This window comes from Centruroides vittatus, unplaced genomic scaffold (assembly GCF_030686945.1).
Source record: "Centruroides vittatus isolate TY-2023 unplaced genomic scaffold, ASM3068694v2 contig_526, whole genome shotgun sequence".
NCBI classification, from domain to species: Eukaryota; Metazoa; Arthropoda; class Arachnida; order Scorpiones; family Buthidae; genus Centruroides; species Centruroides vittatus.
In genome coordinates this window covers 330,456-353,492 of record NW_027122309.1, presented here as the reverse complement: position 1 = coordinate 353,492, position 23,037 = coordinate 330,456, and the positions used below count along the sequence as shown (strand labels likewise).

Sequence of the window (23,037 nt, the reverse complement as noted above, 5' to 3'; positions counted from 1 at the left end):
TGACATAAATATCTTGAATTATTAGTAACAGTATTTAAATTAATTTCAACATTATGACTTATTTTACTTAACAAATTATTCAACTGGTTTTGAATATCAATTAAAAAATTATTAACAGCATTATCACCACAATAAAAATTAGCATATATTATTTTATCCTCGTTTTCAATAATTATAATCGAATAACATATAGGTTTATGAATTTCAACGATTTTAGTAAAACTTTCTTTAGGATTTATTTCATTAGAAGAAACCTTTTCCAAAATTGATTCAAAATCTGCAAATATGCAGATTGGGTGAAATAATGATTTTTCATGAGAATGAAATTTGGTGATTGCTTCTTTTCCTTTCGGGATGGATACTTTTTGATATTTATGATTAGAACAAAATTTGAGATGGTCATTTAAAGTACATTCTCTTTTAAAACCATTTAAACATCTTTTGCAAAATTTTCTTGGTGAAAATTTGTCTGACATTAGTCTATTAAAATTTCTAATTAAAAAATAATGAGATTTATATAATAACAAATCTATTTCTTTTTCAAAATGAAATTTGCTTATATAAATCGGATAAATTAGTTTGTTTTCGTATCCATATACATTAATATTTAAACAATTATTTTTTTCAAATATCGGAATATTTTTAACATTTACAGGAAATTTTAAACTATTTATATTTAAATATTTTAAATATTTCCTATACAAATATATAGAATTTTTGTTGGTATTAACTGTTGGATACATATTAGCAATTATACAATATAAAAAACATTGATTGTCTGAACATTTTATATTTAACACACAATGTTTATTAACTATATGTTTTGGAAGAATAATATTACCACATCCTCCAATTTCATTTTTGTATATTCCTATATGAACATCTATAAATATAATTTCTTTTAGTATCCACCCCGATCCATATTTTATAAACTCATCAATATGGTTTAAAATTGTATCAAATGCATTCATTAATTTTTCATTAATCATATACGAGGATAAAATATGCTCAACACGGCTAGAAAAATAAACATCTTGATACTCTATAATATCATCTTCTTTATATTTTAAAAATTTAGTTTTTAAATTTATTAAAAATTTTCTTCTACAAACAAAATTATCCTTAGCTAAAATATTATAAATACTAGATGTTATTTTTTCAAAAAAGACAGATGGATCAGAATTTTCTAAAATAAGAGCACGATAAGTTTTAGCATAACCTCTAAAAGCTTTTTTCCTTAATATAAAAGACATATTTTATACATTTACACAATTCTCTAAATGTTCGTTCATTGCATCAAAGGCTTTTTTATAAAATTTAAAGTCGTTAATATTAATATTATATTTGTTAGGTGGATAGTCCCCTTTCATTTTTGTCAGCGAAACATATGTGTTAGAATGGAATTCTACCACCTCCATGAATTGATTTTCACATATTTTGATGTTAAACTGAGTAATTTTTGAAGATTTACCTTTATCTAGAGTTAGGTCTAACCCAAACTTTTGGTCAAAGGCAAACTTTTGCTTTTTCAACTCCTGATCTTCTATATTTTTAGGTTTGGGTCCTCTTTTTTTACCAACACTCTGTTTCGTGTTAAAATCATAATCACATTCTAAAATTAACATTATATTTATTGAATTATTTTAAGTAAAAATATTTAAAATCTAAAATAAAATACTTACCTTCTGAAGACATTTTTCTTAGATGTATAAGTTCTCAGCGATGTATTAAGCTGGTATCCTGACTGTGTATTGAGCTAGTCTCTTACACACAGTATTTATACTATCGCTAGACACAAAAATAACAGATAACACGGATGTGAATTAATATTTTTAGACAGTATTTTTTAACAACAGGATATTCATTAATAATTTTGGAATAACAAATGGGTTATTAATAATTGGAACGGGATACCAATTAATAATTTTAGAATAAGATTATGTCTATTAATATTCTTCAACTGTACATAACAGGAAATCTAAAAAAGTATATCAAAAACAGGATAGCAATTAATAATTTCAGAATAACATGATTTCTATTAATATTCTTTAACTGTACATAACAGGAAACCAATTAATAATTTCAGAATAATAGGATATCTAAAAAAGTGAATTGAAAACACATTGTGTCTATTAATATTTTAAGAATGTACTTCAAAATAACACACCCCTGTTGAATTTAAGTATAAATACAGCACTAGAATCAGCACTTAATAATTTCTACCAAGATGAGTTCTAAGTATATTTTTGTGCATATTCTCTGTTGAATTTAAGTATAAATACAGCCACTAGAATCAGCACTTAATAACTTCTACCAAGATGAGTTGTAAGTATATTTTTTGTATATATCTATATTAAATAATTTACAAAAATTTATATTTAAATAATTTTATTATTTTTCATTGAAGTACAATATTGATTATACATTATTGCACTCGGATGTGCTAAGTAAAAATGATTTTTAACAAATTTTTTTACAAATTCATCGTTATAAAATTTGTCCGTTGTACTTAATTCTTTTAAACATTGATTTCTATTCATTTTATATAGAAAATACAAACAGAAATATCCACAAGTTGTTGAATATAAACTCTGATGAACTATATTATTCCAGCAACAATTTTTAGAATTTTGTTTTATAAATTTTATAATTTTCGTTTTTGTCGGTTTCATTCCATAGCTATCATAGTAAAAACAAGTTTTTTCAGTAAAGAACACAGATACCCAATGACTTCCAGGCTTATTTTTTTCATCTAAATTAATTATAAATGATTTACGATTAGCAATGCAAATGGGTAAGTCATCAGATGCAAAAACACCTCCGAAAGTCCTTTTTATTTTCGAATCACTTGAAGCCAGTCTCCATAAAGTAATGGTATTCATTAATAGTCCACAAACACAGTTCTTGAGTGATCAATTTCTAGAGTATTATTATATTCCAGCAAACAAATAACATTCACAGTTTCTAATATTGCAGTTGAAAATTTTAATTCGATTGAGATATTTCCTTGTTGATTAACACTTATATGCGATTCTGATGCAGAATGATCGGGAGTAAGATCGAAACAATATAAAGTATAGCCATCTTTATAATCGTCGTAAGATATATTTGTAAATTTATGATGGTTAATGCATCCTATATCTTCAAATAATGATATAAAATTTCTTGCATATATTTTATTTGTATAATCAGGAGTATATGGTTTTGGGGGAATCATTTGATTGTCTTTTAATAAACATATATAATTTAAATTGTAATTTTTAAAATTAAAAGGATTGTATTTTACATTTCCATTAAATGCCGAATTTGAAACTAAACCAATTGTAATTCTATAAGGTAACTGGCCGATAACAGCATTTGATATATTTGTAGACTGAATTCCACTACTTAAAGTAAAAACTTTAATATCTGTTCTGCGGAATGGCATTTTTATAATACCTGTTTGCAATGCTTTTTCTATTCCAATTTGAACTGATGAACTAACATCTACTTTATTAATTTTTAGAGATGCATTTTTAATAATGACTTTATAATTATCATTATTTGCCATTAAAGCAAAATTATCTTTTGATCTTTCTAATTTAATTCGTAAATCAACATTATTAATTAACAGTTTAGGTTGATGTGATAAATCAATATGAAGTCGTCTGACTAAATCTATTAGTCTACTTTGTTTACCAATATTAAATCTTTTAGCCATTCCTTCATTATTTTCTATGGAATCCATATGTTGTGCAGTATCTTTAAAAAATAATGCACTCGTTAAAAAGGTTTCTTGTGCTTCTTTTGAGTAAAATAATAAGGCCTCTAAAATTGCTCTGTAGGGATAATTAACCTGTGAAATTACTTGTTTGTCGTTTAGAAAAACACTGCATTGAGAGAACAAACTATTTAAAAAATAATTGACAGGAGCAACTTTTTCATCTACAGCGGTATCTGTTCCATTTTTCTTTACAATTTTTGCTTGAACATGTAGATAAATTGAATGTAGATCGATATAATTTTCACCAGAACCAGATACATAAAATTCAATTGGTGCTCGACTATCCGAAATTGTTGCGACAGGATGTACTATAACTTCTGATGTATTGTCAATAGCTAGTTGAGTTGAAACTGTACTGAATAAATCCAACTCACTTTTGGTGCATGGACAAGAGTGTGGATCCATTTTCTCACTCAGTAAATATATCTTTTAGTTTTCGCCTTTTATTCTGCGACTGAATTAATCTTTTCATTCGTTTTCTTTTTATACCAGATCCACCTTGTACTTTTTTAATTACATCATCTTTTATTTCGGAACCAATATCTTTTAAATGTGATTTTGTAGATTCTTTAAATGATTTCCCGCTAATTACATCCGATCCAACATTTGATGCAAAGTTTAATGCTTTTCGTCCTAGATATTTTCCTACTTTACTAAGAATAGGAATTGATTTACGAAATAAATCTCCAAAAAATCCATATCCTCGTTGTATTTGCTGTCCCGCAAAATAATTCCCTGTTCCTAATTGTCGTGTAAGAGGAAATCGTAACTCAGGTCTGTATATCGTTTCTCCCGCTTGATTACAGTAATAATTTATACAATCTTTAGGATCGAGCTTCATTTTGTACTTTCAAACATGAACTAATATTAACAAATAAGACTAAGCACTATTTATAACTGCTTAAAAGATAGAACTAATAATGTTTTTCCTCCAAAAAAGACAATTTCTTTTCCACCGGCAGTTCTCAACTCGATTTCAATAGTATCAATATAATTTTTCTTCAAAGGAAAATATAAAGGTGAGGGATAAACTTTAACTATTTGATCGGTCTTTTCTCCCATAACTGGTATAACTCTTAGAAGAGGAGCTGTTATATCCCCCACATGATGAGAAGCAACAATATTTGAATAAATAAAAATTTCTGAAATTCCTGCAGACAATTCAAGTGGATATTCACTTACATATTCGCCTGCTGAAAATTTCTGTGTTTTAAATCCTAATAAATCCTTTAATTCGTTTCCAAATTCAATCGTTATATTTTTAGGAACTTTTAAAATGATTTTGTTATTAGGCAGTAATCCTAATTTAATATATTTAAAAATTCCGAGAAATTTTTCAGCCGATGAGTATAATCCAATAGGAATAAAAATTTTTTCTTCTACATCAATTTCTTCAACAACTTTTTTATTTCTTTCTATTAAAATTATAAATTGATCCTTGTAAAATACAGGATTTGATAGATATTCCTTAGACCCTGTCCGCAATATTACATTTGAAGTGCCTTGTTTAAATATAATTTCTTTCAGTGGAAAATTTAATAAATAAAGTAATTTGTGAGCACTGTCTTTTGTAACATGCAACTCGAATCCCTCTTTCACATTTATTTTTACATCTTTATAATCCTTGTCTAAAACGAATTCTACCGAGTTAGACCCAGTTAAGGAAACTATATTATTGTTTATCCAATCGAAAAGCGTCTCTCCTTCATTTTCTTTAGCTGTAGTTAGTGGAATCGTATATGTTTTATCTTCTATTTTTTCTGTTCTAATTTTATGCTTAGTAATAGTATAATCATTGTTATGATTAGATATGTTAAACCAGTTTCTAGGAATAATAACTTTGCTCAGACCAACTACCCATTTTCCATGTAAATCAATAGCTAGACTCATTTTCACAGTGAAATTAGACTGCTTATTTTCAGGAAATAAATCCATGCTAGCATTGCTTATCAGAGTTACAAAAAAGTCAGACTGCATCATTTTGTTATCTTCTGTAATTCTTCTGTATAAAATTTTCCTTCTAAAATTTCATTATTTAAATCTTTCAATATGTACGTCGGAGGATGAGATGAAAAACGATCGTGAATAACGAATATTTCTTTTGTCCAACCTGGTAGATATCCTCGACTAAATGTTTTACGTATTTTCGAGATTCGAACAAGATCACCAATATTAAATTTAAATGTATTACCTCCTTTTATACCATACAACTTTTCGAAAATCATGCTATGATGTAGAGGGGTAACTTCTGACGGAGACATACCGATACTTCTATGAAAACTATTATTGTAACTTTTTACAATATCAGATAATTTATCGATATATTTAAAAGACTTACGATATGTAAATAATCTATATATTTTATTCCGCAGAGTTCTATTTAATCTTTCGACAACGGCTGCTTTTGTATCAGAATTAGTAGAATAATGATTAATTTTAAATTTTTTAAAAAGATTTTTTACTAATCTATTATAAAATTCTTTTCCTTTATCAGTTTGTAAATTTTTTGGAATGTTTTTTTTAAAAATGATTTCAAAAGCTTTAAAAACTGACTGAAGTTTTTTATCTTTTATTGGTTCCACATAGCAATACTTAGTAAATACATCGATTACAGTTAGTAAGTATTTTACTCCATTATTAAATCTAGAAAATTGTTTTAATACAATTAAATCGGCCTGCCATAAGTCATTAGGATAAAAACTTTTAGTTTCTCTTCGCGAATATTTAATTCTTACAGGTTTATGAAGTGTATAAGTCAGTTGAGAAGATAGCCATTTTTTAACAACAGATTGCGGTAAATTAGATTCTTTAACTTATTTACTTACACCACCAAAAGATGCTGGAGATTTAGGATTATAGTATATCGATTTTAAAAGTTTTTCCATTCGGAATTATTCTTCCTCTTCCTGTCAGATTTTTTCCACTGGTGAAATAGTCTTGGAGAGAGAATTTTTTCGGGAGTCTCGACTGATGCTGGTTGATACTGTGTTTTTTCAGCTAATGTTGTCAAACTTTTGTTTCCAATCCACTCTTTAGAAATGTTTATTTTCTTTAAACCGTCCCAAAATTCGTTAAAACCAACAGGAACTAATGCGGTTTTTCTATTTCTCATTACATACGAAATTAAGTCTACTATATGACTTCCAAAAATAGGTTTCCCATCGGTTGTTAATTCACCTTTAGAATTCCATCCATAATGACTTTGATTCAACTTATCAACTAAATGTGGTATATATTTTTGATATAATTGTGGTACAGATAAAATTATTCGTTTAATAAATGCATCATCGACAGCTTTTTCTTCAGGTTGAGATTTCGTTTCTTCGATGTTGTCGGATAAAACAGATACTCTAACAGGTTCTTTTGGAGCATGAACTGTTCTCTGATATCTCGAAATCAATTGACTTAATAATTTGACTTTACTATCATCAGATAAATTACCAGTCTCAAGTAATTCTTCGATATTATTACCAATTCTTATTTCAGGTTTTCTATATGCTGACAACAATTCAGGAGGGACAAGAGCCATTTGTTTTCGCCATTAGATTCTTTTTCGTATTACTTTACCAATTAGTCCACCTGCCATAGACAATATTGGAGCCAGTAGAAGAGGAAGGAATCCACCAGATTAATTAACTAAAATTTTTTTCTTAGTATTTAAAGGAACATTTTTTTCACTTAATTTCCTGATAATTTTTTTATACTTTTGTAATTTACGAACATCGGCAGGTATATTTCCTCTCCGCAAATTATCGCATATTTCACACAAAACTTTAATTTGATCCAGAGTAGCTTCTTTCAATATTGCTTTTCGTTGAGAAGGAATAGTCTTAGACAAAAGTGCTAACATATGATAATTTTTCTTTACGTTCTTCATTTTATTGGTAAGTATATCCAAAAAATACCTTCTTCGTCAGGAAAACACGAATCTCTCACAGAAAATTTCTTATTCGTTTTAGGATGAAAATCTAATAACAAATAACCAAATTCCTTTTCTGTCGCTTTTTTATATGCATCCATAAAAAAATCACATTTACCAGCAAAAGCTTGCTGTCCCAAACAACTTACTTGACTTTCATCGCGATTATTTTTAAATAATATCAAATAATGTGTGTTTAAAGTTATATCTCTCATAATTCTATTTTTTGGAAACAAATTTTGCATTATCACGATTACGCTTACATTATAATGATGAGACTCTGTTGTAAACAAAAATGCAGTTTTTGAACTGAGTTCATGCATCAAATCATCAATTATTATTAAATCCCATCCTTGCACGGATTCAGGTAAGCCATACATGAATGTAACATCTTTTTCCTCGTGAAAAAACGGTAAATATACGGAATAACACCATAGAACCTTTTTTAATGTCTTTTCATAAATTTTGTTACGAATAATTTTTCTCACTAATGTTGTCTTTCCGCATTGCGAAGGTCCGACGATTATACAGTTACTAGGATGTTTGAAATACATATTAATCAAACTTATAAGCTTTAGTAAATTTATAATGCTTTGATCCACAAATTATCTCCCTAAATATTAATATATTCTTTTTGTTCCTTTCTATATAAATTTCTTTCATAACTTCTGAACATTCCTCGAACGAATAATATAATTTATTACTAACTTCATAAATTCTTTTATTCTCGTCAACAATTATAAAACCAAATTTTCCATCTCCTTTCCATATTTCGTCGTTAACTTTAAAATAACGTAAAACAATAGGGAAATTATCAGGAATATCGGAAAAAAAATTATTTACCGCAGCAATACACGTATCTATAGACTTGTACAAACGAGGAGAAACAGAATAATTTCTATCACCGTCGTAAGTAATAATAAAACCATATCTCTCCATGATTGCAATTTTTAATCTTGGTATTAAAAATAAATTCTAACTTTCCTTAAAACTCAATTTATATCAAAAACCGACCAATCATATATCTTCTATAAAATAATTAATTTATAAAAACATTCAATAATTAATACAGAAACTTTGCCTTATTGTAATTAGAAAATTAATTTAATTTAAATTTGTGATCAGTATGTGTCATATTTATAAAAACATTTAATAATTAATACAGAAACTTTCTTTTAAAGTTAAAATAAAATTAATTTAATTCAAATTTGTAATTAGAAAATTAATTTTGTGATCAAAGCTTCCCAAACCACTACTACTTATAATTACATGATAAATACTTAAACAGATACGTATAATTATTATGCCTTTGTGTCCTTTTTAACTCTATTTAAAATTTATTTTGTATACTAGTACTTTCTATGTATTAACATGACTTATTATACTGAGAAATTATAAATGCAGATATTTAGTTTTACAGATCAAAAATAATGTTGTTTTTTTAGTTTACTTGAATCAGGCAAACTACGTAAAGAACATTATTTTTGATCTGTAAGACTGAAAAACATACGTATACTTTATGAATTCTCGGTAAAGTACATACATATGTGTGGGTTACTGCAAATTTTTATTGACAGCTTTACGCATTGCAGTATGAGAAACAGCAATTTTAACTCATCGCACACAGTAGAAAGATTTTCAAATGTTTTGTTATACAAGTATACAATATTTTATACTAATGCGCAATAAATTTTTTATCCGCGGGAAATTTACTGATAAGCTTATTAATCATTTATTTTTGATGATCTATTTGTAGAAGAGAGCCAAGCATAGCAAAAATAAACATTTTTGTAAAAACAGTGATACGTGGCATAAATTATTGCTGCGATTTCAAAATAATGTGATCAGGCTGTGAGCTATGACGAGGTTTTTAATACACATAAAGTCCTTCAGATTGTGATATCCTAAATACAGATATTCTATATATTTAGGGCTAAACGGCTACTCTGTATTGTTGACACTGCACACTATAATATTCAGTGAAATTTTCGACCCCAGCTAACTACCATCAGGAAGAGTATAAGAACTTAACGGTAACGCATTCGTTAGGTCTGATCTTCCCTTATTCAACGAATATATATATACATTTTATATTAATAACAGATTCACTATAACTGTACAATAATATATAAACTGTAAATAATCTACTAATTTTTAAATATCTTACTTTTCCAAAGTGAAGATTCGTCACGCAACGAAATTTTGTACTACCATATCGTACAATTAACCATTATGATGTACTGTATGTATATACTGACTCACTCAAGTAGCGCCTAATTGCATCATGGCATCAGTCAATTCAGTGATATCACTCTGCGATATTGGAAGTATCTTCGATTAGAACCAGTGGCGTAGCGTGAGTGTCAGCCGCCCGGGGCGGAAAAAAATTTCGCCGCTTCCTTATTTTAGGTATCTTAATTTAAAAGACTAAAATATACAGTAATTCTAAAGAAGTTTTCAGCAAAGAACAATCATCATTATTGTGTATTGAACAGGTGTATTGTGTATTGTGTATTTATTGTGAAATTTTGCTGCCCCCTAAAAGTGCCGCCCGGGGCAGGCCGCCCCTGCTGCCCCTACTACGCTACGCCGCTGATTAGAACATAAATAATAGCAGGTACACGATAACCGGTGTCATCGTATAGTGACTAAAGGTATACCTGTATTAATTAATCACTGTCTTTCTGTCAAACCAACAGTTGGACATCTCGTCCTACCCGTAGTAACATCAGGAAAACACTACACCCAGACATTATTTTATGCAATTTTTAAAACGAAACTAAATTTTAATCTTGAAATGTTTTGCCATTAATTGCTGTTATCTCTTGTCAAAGTTCACCAAAAATATAATCTGATAATAACAAATAAGCTTAGCAATGTTGAACACCAGATCGTGTTAGTAACAATCACATGGCTTTTTCCACCTTTTATTTAGTTGAAAAGTTGATAAGTAATACCGATATAAGCGATAGATATCGATTACAAATAAGTTACAAAATACAAATGTTTCGATAATTTACACCTATCTGCAATAATTGAAAGGAAAAATTATTTCGTTAATAACGAAGCCTGGGTCACATTGGTACAGCAGTGTGATTCAGGCAGTTCTTGTTTAGCATTCCTTCTGAAAATATTTAAAAATTTTTTATATCACACGAACTTCCTTGTTATAAAATATTCAAGTAAAGACAATTTGCAAACCATTCGCAATAGTAAATTTCGTAGACGTTAAAGTTTATAAAAATTCAGCAACGAATTATCTTTTCAGGCGACATTTGGAGGCACCATCTGTTACGGTATTTTATTTAAAATTATTATTATTTTTTTAATTTTGAACTTTTCAAAAATTGAAAAAATTTTAATTTTCAGAATAGGATAAATTTATTAAAAAAATTGTAAATGCTAATAACGAGTAAAATCGTCATTACGTCGGACCTACTCGAGATATGACACGATTTTCGTTTATATCTCCACCTCATCGACATTCAATCACCAAAATTTAACAGTATCAATCTTTGTAATATGCAAACGTCTATGCAAAACTTCGAAAACTTTCGACAATAATTACAAGAGTTATCAAGCTTAATAAAGGGAGCCATCCTACACACTAGCGTTCATACATGCAAAAAAAAAAAAAAAAAATTCCGAAAATTTTTACATTTCTCGATGTTTCAAAGTGTCCTAAGTCCAAACGTACAAATCTTAGGGAGTCTATTTTTTATCGATTCTTTTGTTATGTATAACAAAACCGGAAAAGTAAAAATTACTAATCTGAGTAGATAAGAAATAAGTATATACGACAATGAAAAAAGCACTTAATTATTTTATTCATAATGTTTTGATTTTCATAGTCGTGCTTTTCTGCTTATTCTATAATTACATGATAAATACTTAAACACATACCTATATTTTATGCTTTTTCGGTAAGTACATACAATACGTGTGGATTACTGTAAATTTTTACTGACAACTTTACGCATTGCAATATGAGAAACAGCAATTTTAACTCCTCGCACACAGCAGAAAGATTTTGAAATGTTTTGTTACACAAGTATACAATATTTCATACTAATGCGCAATAAATTTTTATCTGCGGGTAATTTACTGATAAGCTTATTAATCATTTATTTCTGATAATCTATTTGTAGGAGAGAGCCAAGCATAGCAAAAATAAACATTTTTGTAAAAACAGTGATACATGGCATAAATTATTGCTGCGATTTCAAAATAATGTGATCAGGCTGTGAGCTTTGACAAGGTTTTTAATACACATAAAGTTTTACAGATTGCGATATCCTAAATATACATATTCTATATATTAGAGGCTAACGTTCTGCTCTATATTGTTGTCATCGTACACTATAATATTTTGTGAAATGTCAAACCCAGGTTACTACGAACAAAAAAGTATAAGAACTTAAATATAACGCATTTTTTAGGTCCGATCTTTTCTTATTCAACGACGATATATATATATATAAAATAATAATAATAATAAATTCACTATAACCGTAAAGTAATATATATTTTATTAATTTATTAATTGATTTAATAATTAATTTAATAATTTATTAATTATTGAATATCTTACTTTTCTGAAGTAAAGATTAGTTTCACATCCAAATTTTGTACTAATATTACAGTCAAAACCCGTTTTTAGTTAGAACGCGTTTTAACTACTTTATACTGAATGTCGTCGTAAAAACCCGTTTTATCTAATTAAAACTAGTTCTAACTCGAATTCATTTTTGACTAGCAGTAAATTTAAGTTTTAACTAGACAAAACCAATTTTGTCTAGGTAATTTACTGCTGTACTGTACATGTTTTAATTTTAGATAAAACTAGTTTTAACTTTTAACATTAGTTAAAACTAATTTCAGCTACATAAATATGTTTGGAAAAAATAAATAAAGTTATGTATAGTGATTTGGAGGAAGATGCCTACCATTTTGTTTATAAAGGAACTTATAGCGATAATTTGAATTTTAAAGGCCTCTACAAAATTATCATATTTTGAGCATGTTTTTCAAATAAAACTTTCAGGTATATGAAAAATAATTGTACAGTCAAATTTGTTTTTGTGCGGTAAATAGGGACCGTATAAAAGAAAACGCATAAAAAAATTGCGCGAAACATTACGAGTGGATATAAAAAATTGTTTTTGCAACACAATTAATAACATATTTTTTTATGCTGTGAATAAAGACCGCATAAAAAAAGCCTCACGTAGAAAATAACTCGAAACCGTACGAAATAACTAGAAATTGCTTTTTTAACTACTTGGGCCTTTTTCTGCAACACCTGATAAGAAAAAAAATCCTCTAAGAATTTTAATTATTATATTAATTAATTATTTCCACTTAAATACGAATCTAACATTCAAAAGTTAAAAATAATCGTTAAATAATGATTTTATTTGATAAATATAGCTGCAGGAAGTGTTATTTCATTTAACAAGGCGTGAAATTTCACACCTGCAGTCTAAAGCTGGAGAAGAGCTAACTTACCACATCTGTTCGAATATAACATAATATTTATGGTTTTTATGCTATTAAAATAAGAGGAAACCGAAATAAACGTATGAAAAAAAAATTTTACTGAATAAAAAATGAAAAAACCTGCTGATGTCATAGAAAACATCTGATAGAGTTTTTAAAAATTTTACAGGAGTCAATTATGTTCCAATTTGATTGAAATTTTCATATACCGCACAAAAAAAAATCGCACAAATAAACATCGCACAGAAAAAGACAGCACAAAAACAGGTTTGACTGTATATTGTGTGTGCAATGACGACTTTTTTACTGTCTGGCATTTTAGGCATCTAACCCCAAGTATCTGGGTGAGATGCCAAATGACATTAGGGTAAGATAACAAATATAATTGCGTAAGATTAATTTTCGAATATTTCAACCAAATTTAATTTATTGCATATGTAGTACAAAGTACTTCATAGTAAGTATAACAGCGCAGTTTAAGTATTGTTAAGTTTCCCGCTCGTTCTAACGTGTTCTATAGCTAGCTGATAGCTTTTTTCAGTCCAAAAACCTTTTTGAGAAGTCCTTGTATAATTTCTATGCATATCCTCTAATAAAACGAAAAAACAAAAATTTATTAAAAATAGGCATATTGGAATTCAATAAACAAAAAATAGGCATGTTACCCCAAGAAAAATGTGGCATCTTTCCCATTAGTCGGGGTAAGATGTCTAGTGGAGTCACGTGTTCTAGCATGTCCGATCGGGATCGGCAGTAGCTCACAATGAAAACTTTAGAACCTTAACTACATCACACATTAATTGTTAAATTTTAATAAATTCTATTTTAACTTTTAGTTTTAAAATGATTCAAGAAACATTTCGCAACAAAAACTTCGTTTTTATCTTGCTTTTATTTTTCTCAGATGTAGAAATTGATGGAACGGTAGCCAACTACAGCTTTGCGCACTCAATATTGGCTCAACGATTCATCATACAAACACATGACAATATCTTTAGTCATCGTTTGAAAATATCAAAAAGAAGGCATCTTTTACCCCTTACCATCTTACCCCGAATCACTCTGTATGTTGCAGTTAAGACCATTTTTTAGTTAGGATGCGATTTAACTAGTTGAAACTAGTTGATGCTGCATGTCTTTGTTAAAACCCGTTTTGTTTAGTTTAAATTAGAATTTACTGCTAGTCAAAAATGAATTTGAGTTAAAACAAGTTTTAACTAGACAAAACGAATTTTAACAAAGACATTCAGTATAAACTAGTTTCAAAAACATGTTCTAACTAAAAACAGGTTTTGACTGTAATATTAACATTTCGTACAATTAACTATTATAAAGTACTGAATGTATGTATCTACTCACACAAGTAACGCCTAACTGCATCACGTCATCAGTAAATTGAGTGATATCACTTCGCGATATTGAAAGTATCTTAGATTAGAAAATAAATAATAGCAGGTACTTGATAACCGGCATCATCGCATAATGACTAAAAAATATACCTGTATTAATTAATCACTGTCTTTCTGTCAAACCAAAAGTTGGACATCTCGTCCTACCCGTGGTAGCAGCAGAAAAACACTACACTTAGACATTATAGGGAATATGTGTTCTTTTATGTGTTAATGTGAATAATGTGTTCTTTTATGCAATTTTTATAACAAACGTAAATTTTAATCTTGAAATATTTCTTGCCATTAATTGCGTTTATCTCTTGCCAAAGTTCTCCTAGAATATAATCTGATGATAATAAATAACCTACAAACATGAGTAGTAGCAGTTTGGAAAGCTTTGAATCACAAAATTAATTTTTAAGATTTATTTTATTATTTTTATAAAATTAAGATGCATTGATAATTTAATTAAAATTTATCTAGTAAATTAAATTATGATTAAAAGTAAAAATTTGTCGAGTGATAGTTTGATTATCAATACTGAAATTACTTTTTTGAAATTATGTGTTTAACTTAATTATTTTCTAAATTGATATATATTATAAAAATTTATTAAGTATATTAAATTATGGTTACAAATAACACTTTGTCGAATACACCAATTCAGTTCATTCCTTCAGTTTTCATATTTAGAAAAGTTTTCAATTCAATTTATTTCGTTAGTTTTCATGTAACATCTTGTAACAGTGCAACAGTTAGGCAAAGTTTGATATGTTTTTTATAATTATTAAATTTATTCTTATAAAATTAATTTGCATTAATAATGTTTACAATTTTTTGTAATACAAAGGATATATTAAAACACGACAACTTAGAAAAGCATTTTAACAATAAGACAAAGTAAAATACAGAAATAGTTCAATATAATAATTATCTAAATTATATTTTTTACTTGTTTAATTAAGAATTGTTCGTAAGATAGAATATCGCAAAAAGAACATTTCTTTTTAAATATTTGTAGTAATAACAATTTTTCAAATATTATCTAATCTTAGACATTTAAGTAGTTCGAAGTCCATTGTAGTTCCATTAAAAACATAAAAATTTTTATCTGTTTATTTTTTGCTAATTTTTGAGGATTTAGGTACTCCCAACTTTTCAATCTCAAATGATGGAATTTTTTATGTTATATCTTGCTTCGGTTAAGTTTAAACAATTAAATTCAAATTGTTCTTCCTTGTAATAAATTATATCGTACTTTTTATATAAAGTAAATAAAATTTCATATACCTTACTATGACATTCCCAACTTCCAAAATTATGACTTTTATATGGTAAATACAGCTCATGTTAGAAATTTCCAAATTTAACAGATTTTTTTATCTCGTGGTGATAAATTATGAAAAGCAGTAAATTGATTAGCAGTAAGAAAATTTCCTGTTGCTAAGGAGAAGTACATTTTTAAATTAAAAAAGTACAAATTATTAAAAAATTTAATAATTATTCAACTAGATGTAAACAACTATTTCTTTTCAAATAGAAAAGCATTGGAGAAATGACACAGAAATATAAAAGTATAATTATAATATTTGTTCTATAAGCGCAATATAGCGCAAAAAATATAAAAAATACGACATGGTTTCAAAAAATGGCAGAATTATAATTTTATTTAAAAGCTAAACAATGAGCGTCAAATCTTTAACGCCGAGGCCAAACGTTCTTATAGTCACCATTACTAATTTTTTTCGCGCACACCTAAATCACAAAGCGCAAACCCCCGAAAGTAGGCGTATCTCCGGTTGGGAATGGCGGCTTCAATAAATTTATTTAAAAAAACATTAAAAATATCTTACTTTTTCAAAGTGAATATTTTTTCCGTGTCCAATTTTTGTATTAACATTTGATACAATTGGTCATTACGGATTATGAAATGTAAGTGTCAATCCAGTCGAATAGCGCGTGACTGCATCACGTTATCAATATACTTAGTGATATCACTTTATGATATTAAAAGTAACTTCGATTACAAAATGCCAATTGTTTTACATAATGACAACTACTCGATAAATATGGTTACTATGAAGGATTACCTGTGTTATTCGCCGCCAGCACTTGTGTATTTCGTTCTAACGTATTAACAGCAGGCAAACACTACACTCAGACATGAAGTTTTACGAAATTCGAAAACGAAACTATTTTTATCTCGAAATGTCACATCGTTTACTGTTGCTATCTTTTGAAGTAGTTTATCAAAGTTACTTGATAATTGAAGATAACCTATAAGCGAGCTAAAATATTTATTTTTTGTTTTGATATTTAACCTTAACCTAAAACTTAAATTAATACTCATATAATTTATTATTATATATTTTTGTCTGGGATTTAATGTTCAAAGTCTTTAAGAGTTTATAAAATATATAAACTAAATTTTATTTATTATCAGTTAGAGTTTCGTCACTGATACAGTGATTTACTTCTATAAGTAGAGTTTAGACGATTTTTTAGTTTGAAAACTTAATATATATCTTTAAAGTATTCTACATCATCACACAGTTTAAACTCTAATGTCAGGCTGAAATATGATGCGATGACGTAAAGCTTCGTATTGCAACAAAGATAGAATACAAGTGATGGGTTTATTTACTTGGCTATTTAAACATTGCAATGCAATCAATTGCGCGTCTTCATTTATATTTAATGATTCCCGGATGTTAGAAAAATTTAAATAGTTTTTACATTAGTGACTACATAGATAGGACTGTAATAATATTTACTTCATCTCGCTCTATGTTTCTTAAGCTAGGGGATCTATGCCTTTTGCTGTGCTTATGATTTGGCAGGAGCCTACAAACCATACAGATAACTGTTATTTCTGCTTGCCTCCACCTATAATGGCAGGATTGTCACTGAAGGAAAAAGGAATAGTTTAATACCCAAATCTTGCATCTGCTATTCGACCTATTTCACATTCAGAGAGTTTACCAGTCCCTACTCCACCGCAACATTATGAGCTTAAAGTGGAAAGTGTGGGAAAAGAAAAACTCAACAAGCTTTCCACATTCCATGACCCTAAATTTGAGGTAAAAGATGACACAGATTGAGTCAAGTGGAATTCAGTGATTTCATTCGAGACCTAGACTTGTCAAAGAATAGGGCAGAACATCTAGGGTAAATACTATAGCAATGAAATCTTCTCCATTGTTGTAGTCTGCTGGTCTGTGTGTAGGGATGCACCAGAACTCATTTACAAGAGGCAACCAAAAGAAAACAATCTCATAAAGTCACCACATGATTCTCTTTACACCGGACCACCTGCGAGATAATCTTCCATCAATTTATAACTCTTAGAATGTAACTGTAATTTTAAAAAAAAATTCAAAAGCACTTCCAATGTTTTAAGCATATGTAATTAAAGTGTATCGTTTTCTCTTAAGCCGGTAAAGTCACATACTGCCATCTATTGTATATCACAGAATATGTCATGTTTTAGATAAAGTGAAAAGTTCACTAAAATTCGTTTTTTAAAATGAATCTATTATTTTTTAAAATTTAGCAGTTGACATGCAAAATAGATTCTGGTACCATAAAATTCTTCTGTAGTAAGTATTAAAATTAATACAGGGTATTATAATATAGTTTTTTATATGAGCATTATCTTCGTTTACAATTTCCGGTAAAAAAGGAGGCCAAACGTTGAAATATAGAAAATCACGAGTTGAAAAAGCAAAAATTTGCCTTAAACCAAAAGTTTGGCTAAAACATTTTTCTACATAAAAGTAAATCTTTCGAAGTTCAAGTTTAACACAGAAGGTCAAATTCACAAGTTTAACATCAATTTATGAAAGTGGTAGAAATTTAAACTGTATTGATGTGTTTATAAAATATGAGACTCTGATGAACCATGTTATTCCACAAACGATTTTTGAAATTTTGCTTTATTAATTTTATCAGCTTCATTCTATAACTATTGTAGTAAAAACCTGTCGATATCCTTTGAATTTAAGTATAAATGAAGCTGTAATTTTATGTTACAATCAAGAAAACTTTCTTGTTATATTATTTTAAATTGCTACGTTTTAAAAATTATTATTTTATTGCAAATCGGCACAATTTGATTTTCTAATTAAACTAAATATATTAAACTTTGCCTTATTGTTAAAATAAAATTAATATATTAAGATTCATGTTAGTATAGCTAAAGAAATTTCGGTGTTATATTATTTGAATTTGTCATGTGTTAATTTACTCTGACATTGTGATAAATTTGATAGCTAAACACAATATATTAAACTTATTGTTAAAATAAAATTTATTTACAAACTGTTCAAATAACTTATAATTCCTTCTTTTCATCTGTAGAAAAATTGCTGAAGGATCCAGCTAGAAAATGCGTTGCCCACTCTACGAAGAATATGAAATAGGACCTGATGGCTCCGAGAACCCAGCTTTATCGGACAACGTAATACTCCAAGTTTCTTGGATAGAGTCTGATGATGGCATATTACAAAGAGGGTGGACATGGAGTCGAGGAAGAGGACGGAAACTTATGTCAAACAAGCAATTGACAAGTGTGTCTGTATTGCCACGAGGTCGAACTCATTTTAATATATTTTGATGATATTAATGATCTGTAAGTAGCAAATTAATACCATATTATGAATAAAATGAAACTATTATCCAATGAGTGTAATCAGATACTCATTTTCTGGAGTTTATCAGTTAAATAAATATTTTTTCGAAAAATAAATGAATTTTAATATAATCCATAGAGTAATTTAAATTTTAATGAGTTGGTTTGATCACACAATATAAATTCGATTTGAAGATTTAATATTTATTATCATTATTGCTACTGTACAATTTGAGTTAGATTCTTATAATATATCTTTTACTTTCATTTCACTTTAGTAACTATATTTTTTAATTTAAAAAAAACAAGTTTCATTTCAATTCAATTACAATATAAATTTTAAAAATTATATTTTTATAGATTTTACATTAACAATTTGGTATATCAATAAACATTTTATATAGTCAGTAAAAATATTTTCGTATGAAGTCTTTTCGTTATTTTCTTATTAAATATAAAATAATATTAATCCTAATTTATATTTATATAAAATTACAGAATGCCATGCTGATAGATTTTGAAGCATTTTCACTTATTGACTGTTGGCTATAAAAACATTAAACAGTGATATACGAGTTATCCTTGACTTCGAAGCTTTCACGATTCGAGACGAGAATCTTCCATTCAACACCTCATGTAGACAAACTGGGTTTGTAGCAAGACATACAAACAATTTTGGGAAGATAGATTTTTGTAATAAATTCATTACATTTCTTTATCAAATTAAATTGGAAAAAATAATGCTTATTAAATATATATATATATATATATATATATTATATATAATATATATATATATATACCGTTGTATTACTATTATTTTAATATAAAAAGTGAATTGTAATTTAACTTATTGTTAAATACATCGAAGTAAAACTAAAATGTAATTGATTATAAAACAACCATTACAACCATTGTTCTGTTAAATTTTTTAATAATTTGTATTCTACTAATGTATAAATCTACTTCCCTCGCAATCAGAAAATTTTACTACTGTTAATAAATTCATTACTGTTGATAATTTATCACCACGAGATAAAAAATCTGTTAAATTTGGAAATTTTTTACAAGAGATGTATTTATCATATAAAAATCATAATTTTAGAATGTCATAGTAAGGTATATGAAATTTTATCTAACTTATATAAAAAGTACAATATAATTTATTACAAGGAGGAAATATTGAATTTAATTTTTTAAACTTACCCGAAGCAATAATGTACATAATAATTTCATCATTTGACATTGAAAAGTTGGGGGGTACCTAAATCCTCAAAAATTGACAAAAATTGGACAGATAGAAATTTTTGTTTTTATAATGGAACTACAATTATTTAGACATCGAACTTCTTGAATGTCTAAGATTAGATAATATTAAAAAAAATTGTTATTACCACAAATATTTTTAAAAGAAATGTTCTTTTTGCAATATTCTATCTTACAAACAATTCTTAAATAAAAAATAGCTATTTTCAAAATGAATACATTGTACAGGTATTTAATAAATAAGTAAGAAATATAATTTAAATAATTATTATATTGAACTATTTCTGTATTAAAACAAATTGTAAAATTTATTTTTGCAAATTAATAATTAGAAAGAATATATTAAACTTCGTCTTTTTGTTATAACATTATTTCAAATTGTTGTGTTTTAATTTACTCGACAAATTTTTATTTTAAAAATTACCAGTGCAACTTATTTTCTAATAATAATATATTATTTCAAATTGTCATGTTTTAAATTTACTAAAATATTAGTATAGCAAATATTTTCAATTACGATATTTTTAAATTTAAGTAAAAATAAAAAGTAATTTTTTTATTAGACGTTTCAACACGATGAATTGTAAGTATATATCTAGTTGATATATTTTAAAAAGAAATTTAATTACCAGCCTGCAAAAATTGAATCATTTTAAGTTAGTCAATAAATTTTTATTCATTTAATAATTAATACAAAAACTTTACCTTATTGTCAAAATAAAATGTATTCTATTCAAATTTGTAATTAGAAAATTAATTTTGTGATCAATGATTGTTAAAATAAAATTAATTTAATTCAAATTTATAAAAACATTTAATAATTAATTTAAATTTGTGGTCAGTATGTCTCATGAAATTAATTTTGTGATCAGTATGGCCCAAACCACTACTACTAACAGTGCAAGACTTTTGCTTCGAATACAAACAAAGGATAAATAAAACAATGTGCGACCATTGCGTTAAACGCAAACAAAGGTTAAATAAACAGTGCAAGACAGTGCAAGACCATACAAAGAAAGGATAAAGAAAGTATAAACTTTACTTTAAACAGAAATACGAAAAGTGTTTTTTTATTTTATTTGTAATGAGAATAAAAAAACGCAAAAATTTTTTTGGTTTTATATAATGAGAAAAGCGAAAAAAGCAAAACATTTTTTTGGCTTTTTATAATGAGACTAGCAAAAAAGAAGAAAATTTTTTTTGTGATTTTATAATGCGAACGAAATGAAAATAAATAAAAATTTTTTCTTTAATTATTAAACTGAACTTATTAAGATTTCAATATGTTCTTTTAGACTTTAACATGAAGCCAACGATTCAGAGTTACCAAATTGGCCGATTTGGTAGCCAGATTTTTTTAATCAAATCGATTTTATTAATCCAGCAAATATTCTTTTTTCGCAAAATTTTCTGTCAAAGCTCTGATGACATGTCCATTTAAAAGTTGAAGAGTCCATCAAAATTTTTATTACTTTGGTAGAAATAATGTTATTAAAAACTAATATGAAATGTAAATGTAATTTTGAAATGAATAATAAAAATACTACTTGATTTAAACATACTTTGTAAAATAAATACGAAAATAATCACTTGAATAATTACCGGGAATCCATCTAAAAATCGAATTTTCACAAATTATAGTAAAATAATAAATAGAAAAATGAAACTCCTCAATTCCCTCTGTAGAAATATTTTTAAAAAGGCGATATTAAATTAATTTATAATTACAAGTCTTATTATTTAAATCTTAAAAGTTTGAAATTTGTTTATATTTTAAGCTTATTCAATAAGTACTTTTTCCGCAAATAATAGCCATTTCATAGCAGAAAAACGGACATAAATTTAATAAAATTGCTTATCATCTAACACAAATTATCTGGTTTTTTCTAAAATGAAGACCGCGAACTATTACAAAATTTAATAAATTCCTTAAGACTGTGTTTTAAAATGTGATGATATAAGTTTCTTTTTAAAATATATATTATGAATCTGTGTTTTACGCAAAACCTTGAACTTTCTTTTTAGAAATTTCGTTTACACGCTTGTATGTACAGACACACAAACGTGTTAATATATACAAAAACATAAAAGTTGGGCAAAAGAGGAAACCGTCGTCTCAATTTCGGGCTAACCGAAAACAAAAGTTGGCAGAGATCACGAATTTATACATAGAATTCGTGTAAAATTGTAGACAAATCAAGCCTTCGGGGTGATTTCAGCAAATTCGAAAAACTCAGTAGTTGTAAACCACTGCTTTAAATTTTGCTTAAAACAGGTTATATTATACTTTTGTCGAAATATTGTTAAATTTTTTATATTATTAATAATTTAATTAATAAACAAAAAGAATGAATTGGCAAATGACCAGAGACAAACAGAGAGTAAACACAGTCATACTAGTAGGGATTGCAATTGATGGATCCCTCATCCAGCAATCCAGCTGGATCCAGCGCATTCTTCGGCCTGCTGGATCCAGCACCAGGCCGAGTATTTGCGGATCCGCAGCTGGATCCAGCGCTGCGGATCCGCAAATACTCAATTAACTTTCTAAATAATTGCGCAAAAGTCT

The 23,037-nt window shown here is 27.4% G+C and overlaps 1 protein-coding gene across 1 annotated transcript; it reads right to left on the bottom strand.

The window, feature by feature from the left end:
- Positions 1-2,881: 2,881 nt before the first annotated feature.
- On the bottom strand, positions 2,882-4,168 carry LOC136978393 (uncharacterized protein F54H12.2-like). The gene has a single exon (XM_067274094.1). It carries the CDS (start codon positions 4,166-4,168, stop codon positions 2,882-2,884), a length of 1,287 nt encoding a protein of 428 aa, XP_067130195.1.
- Positions 4,169-23,037: the final 18,869 nt, after the last annotated feature.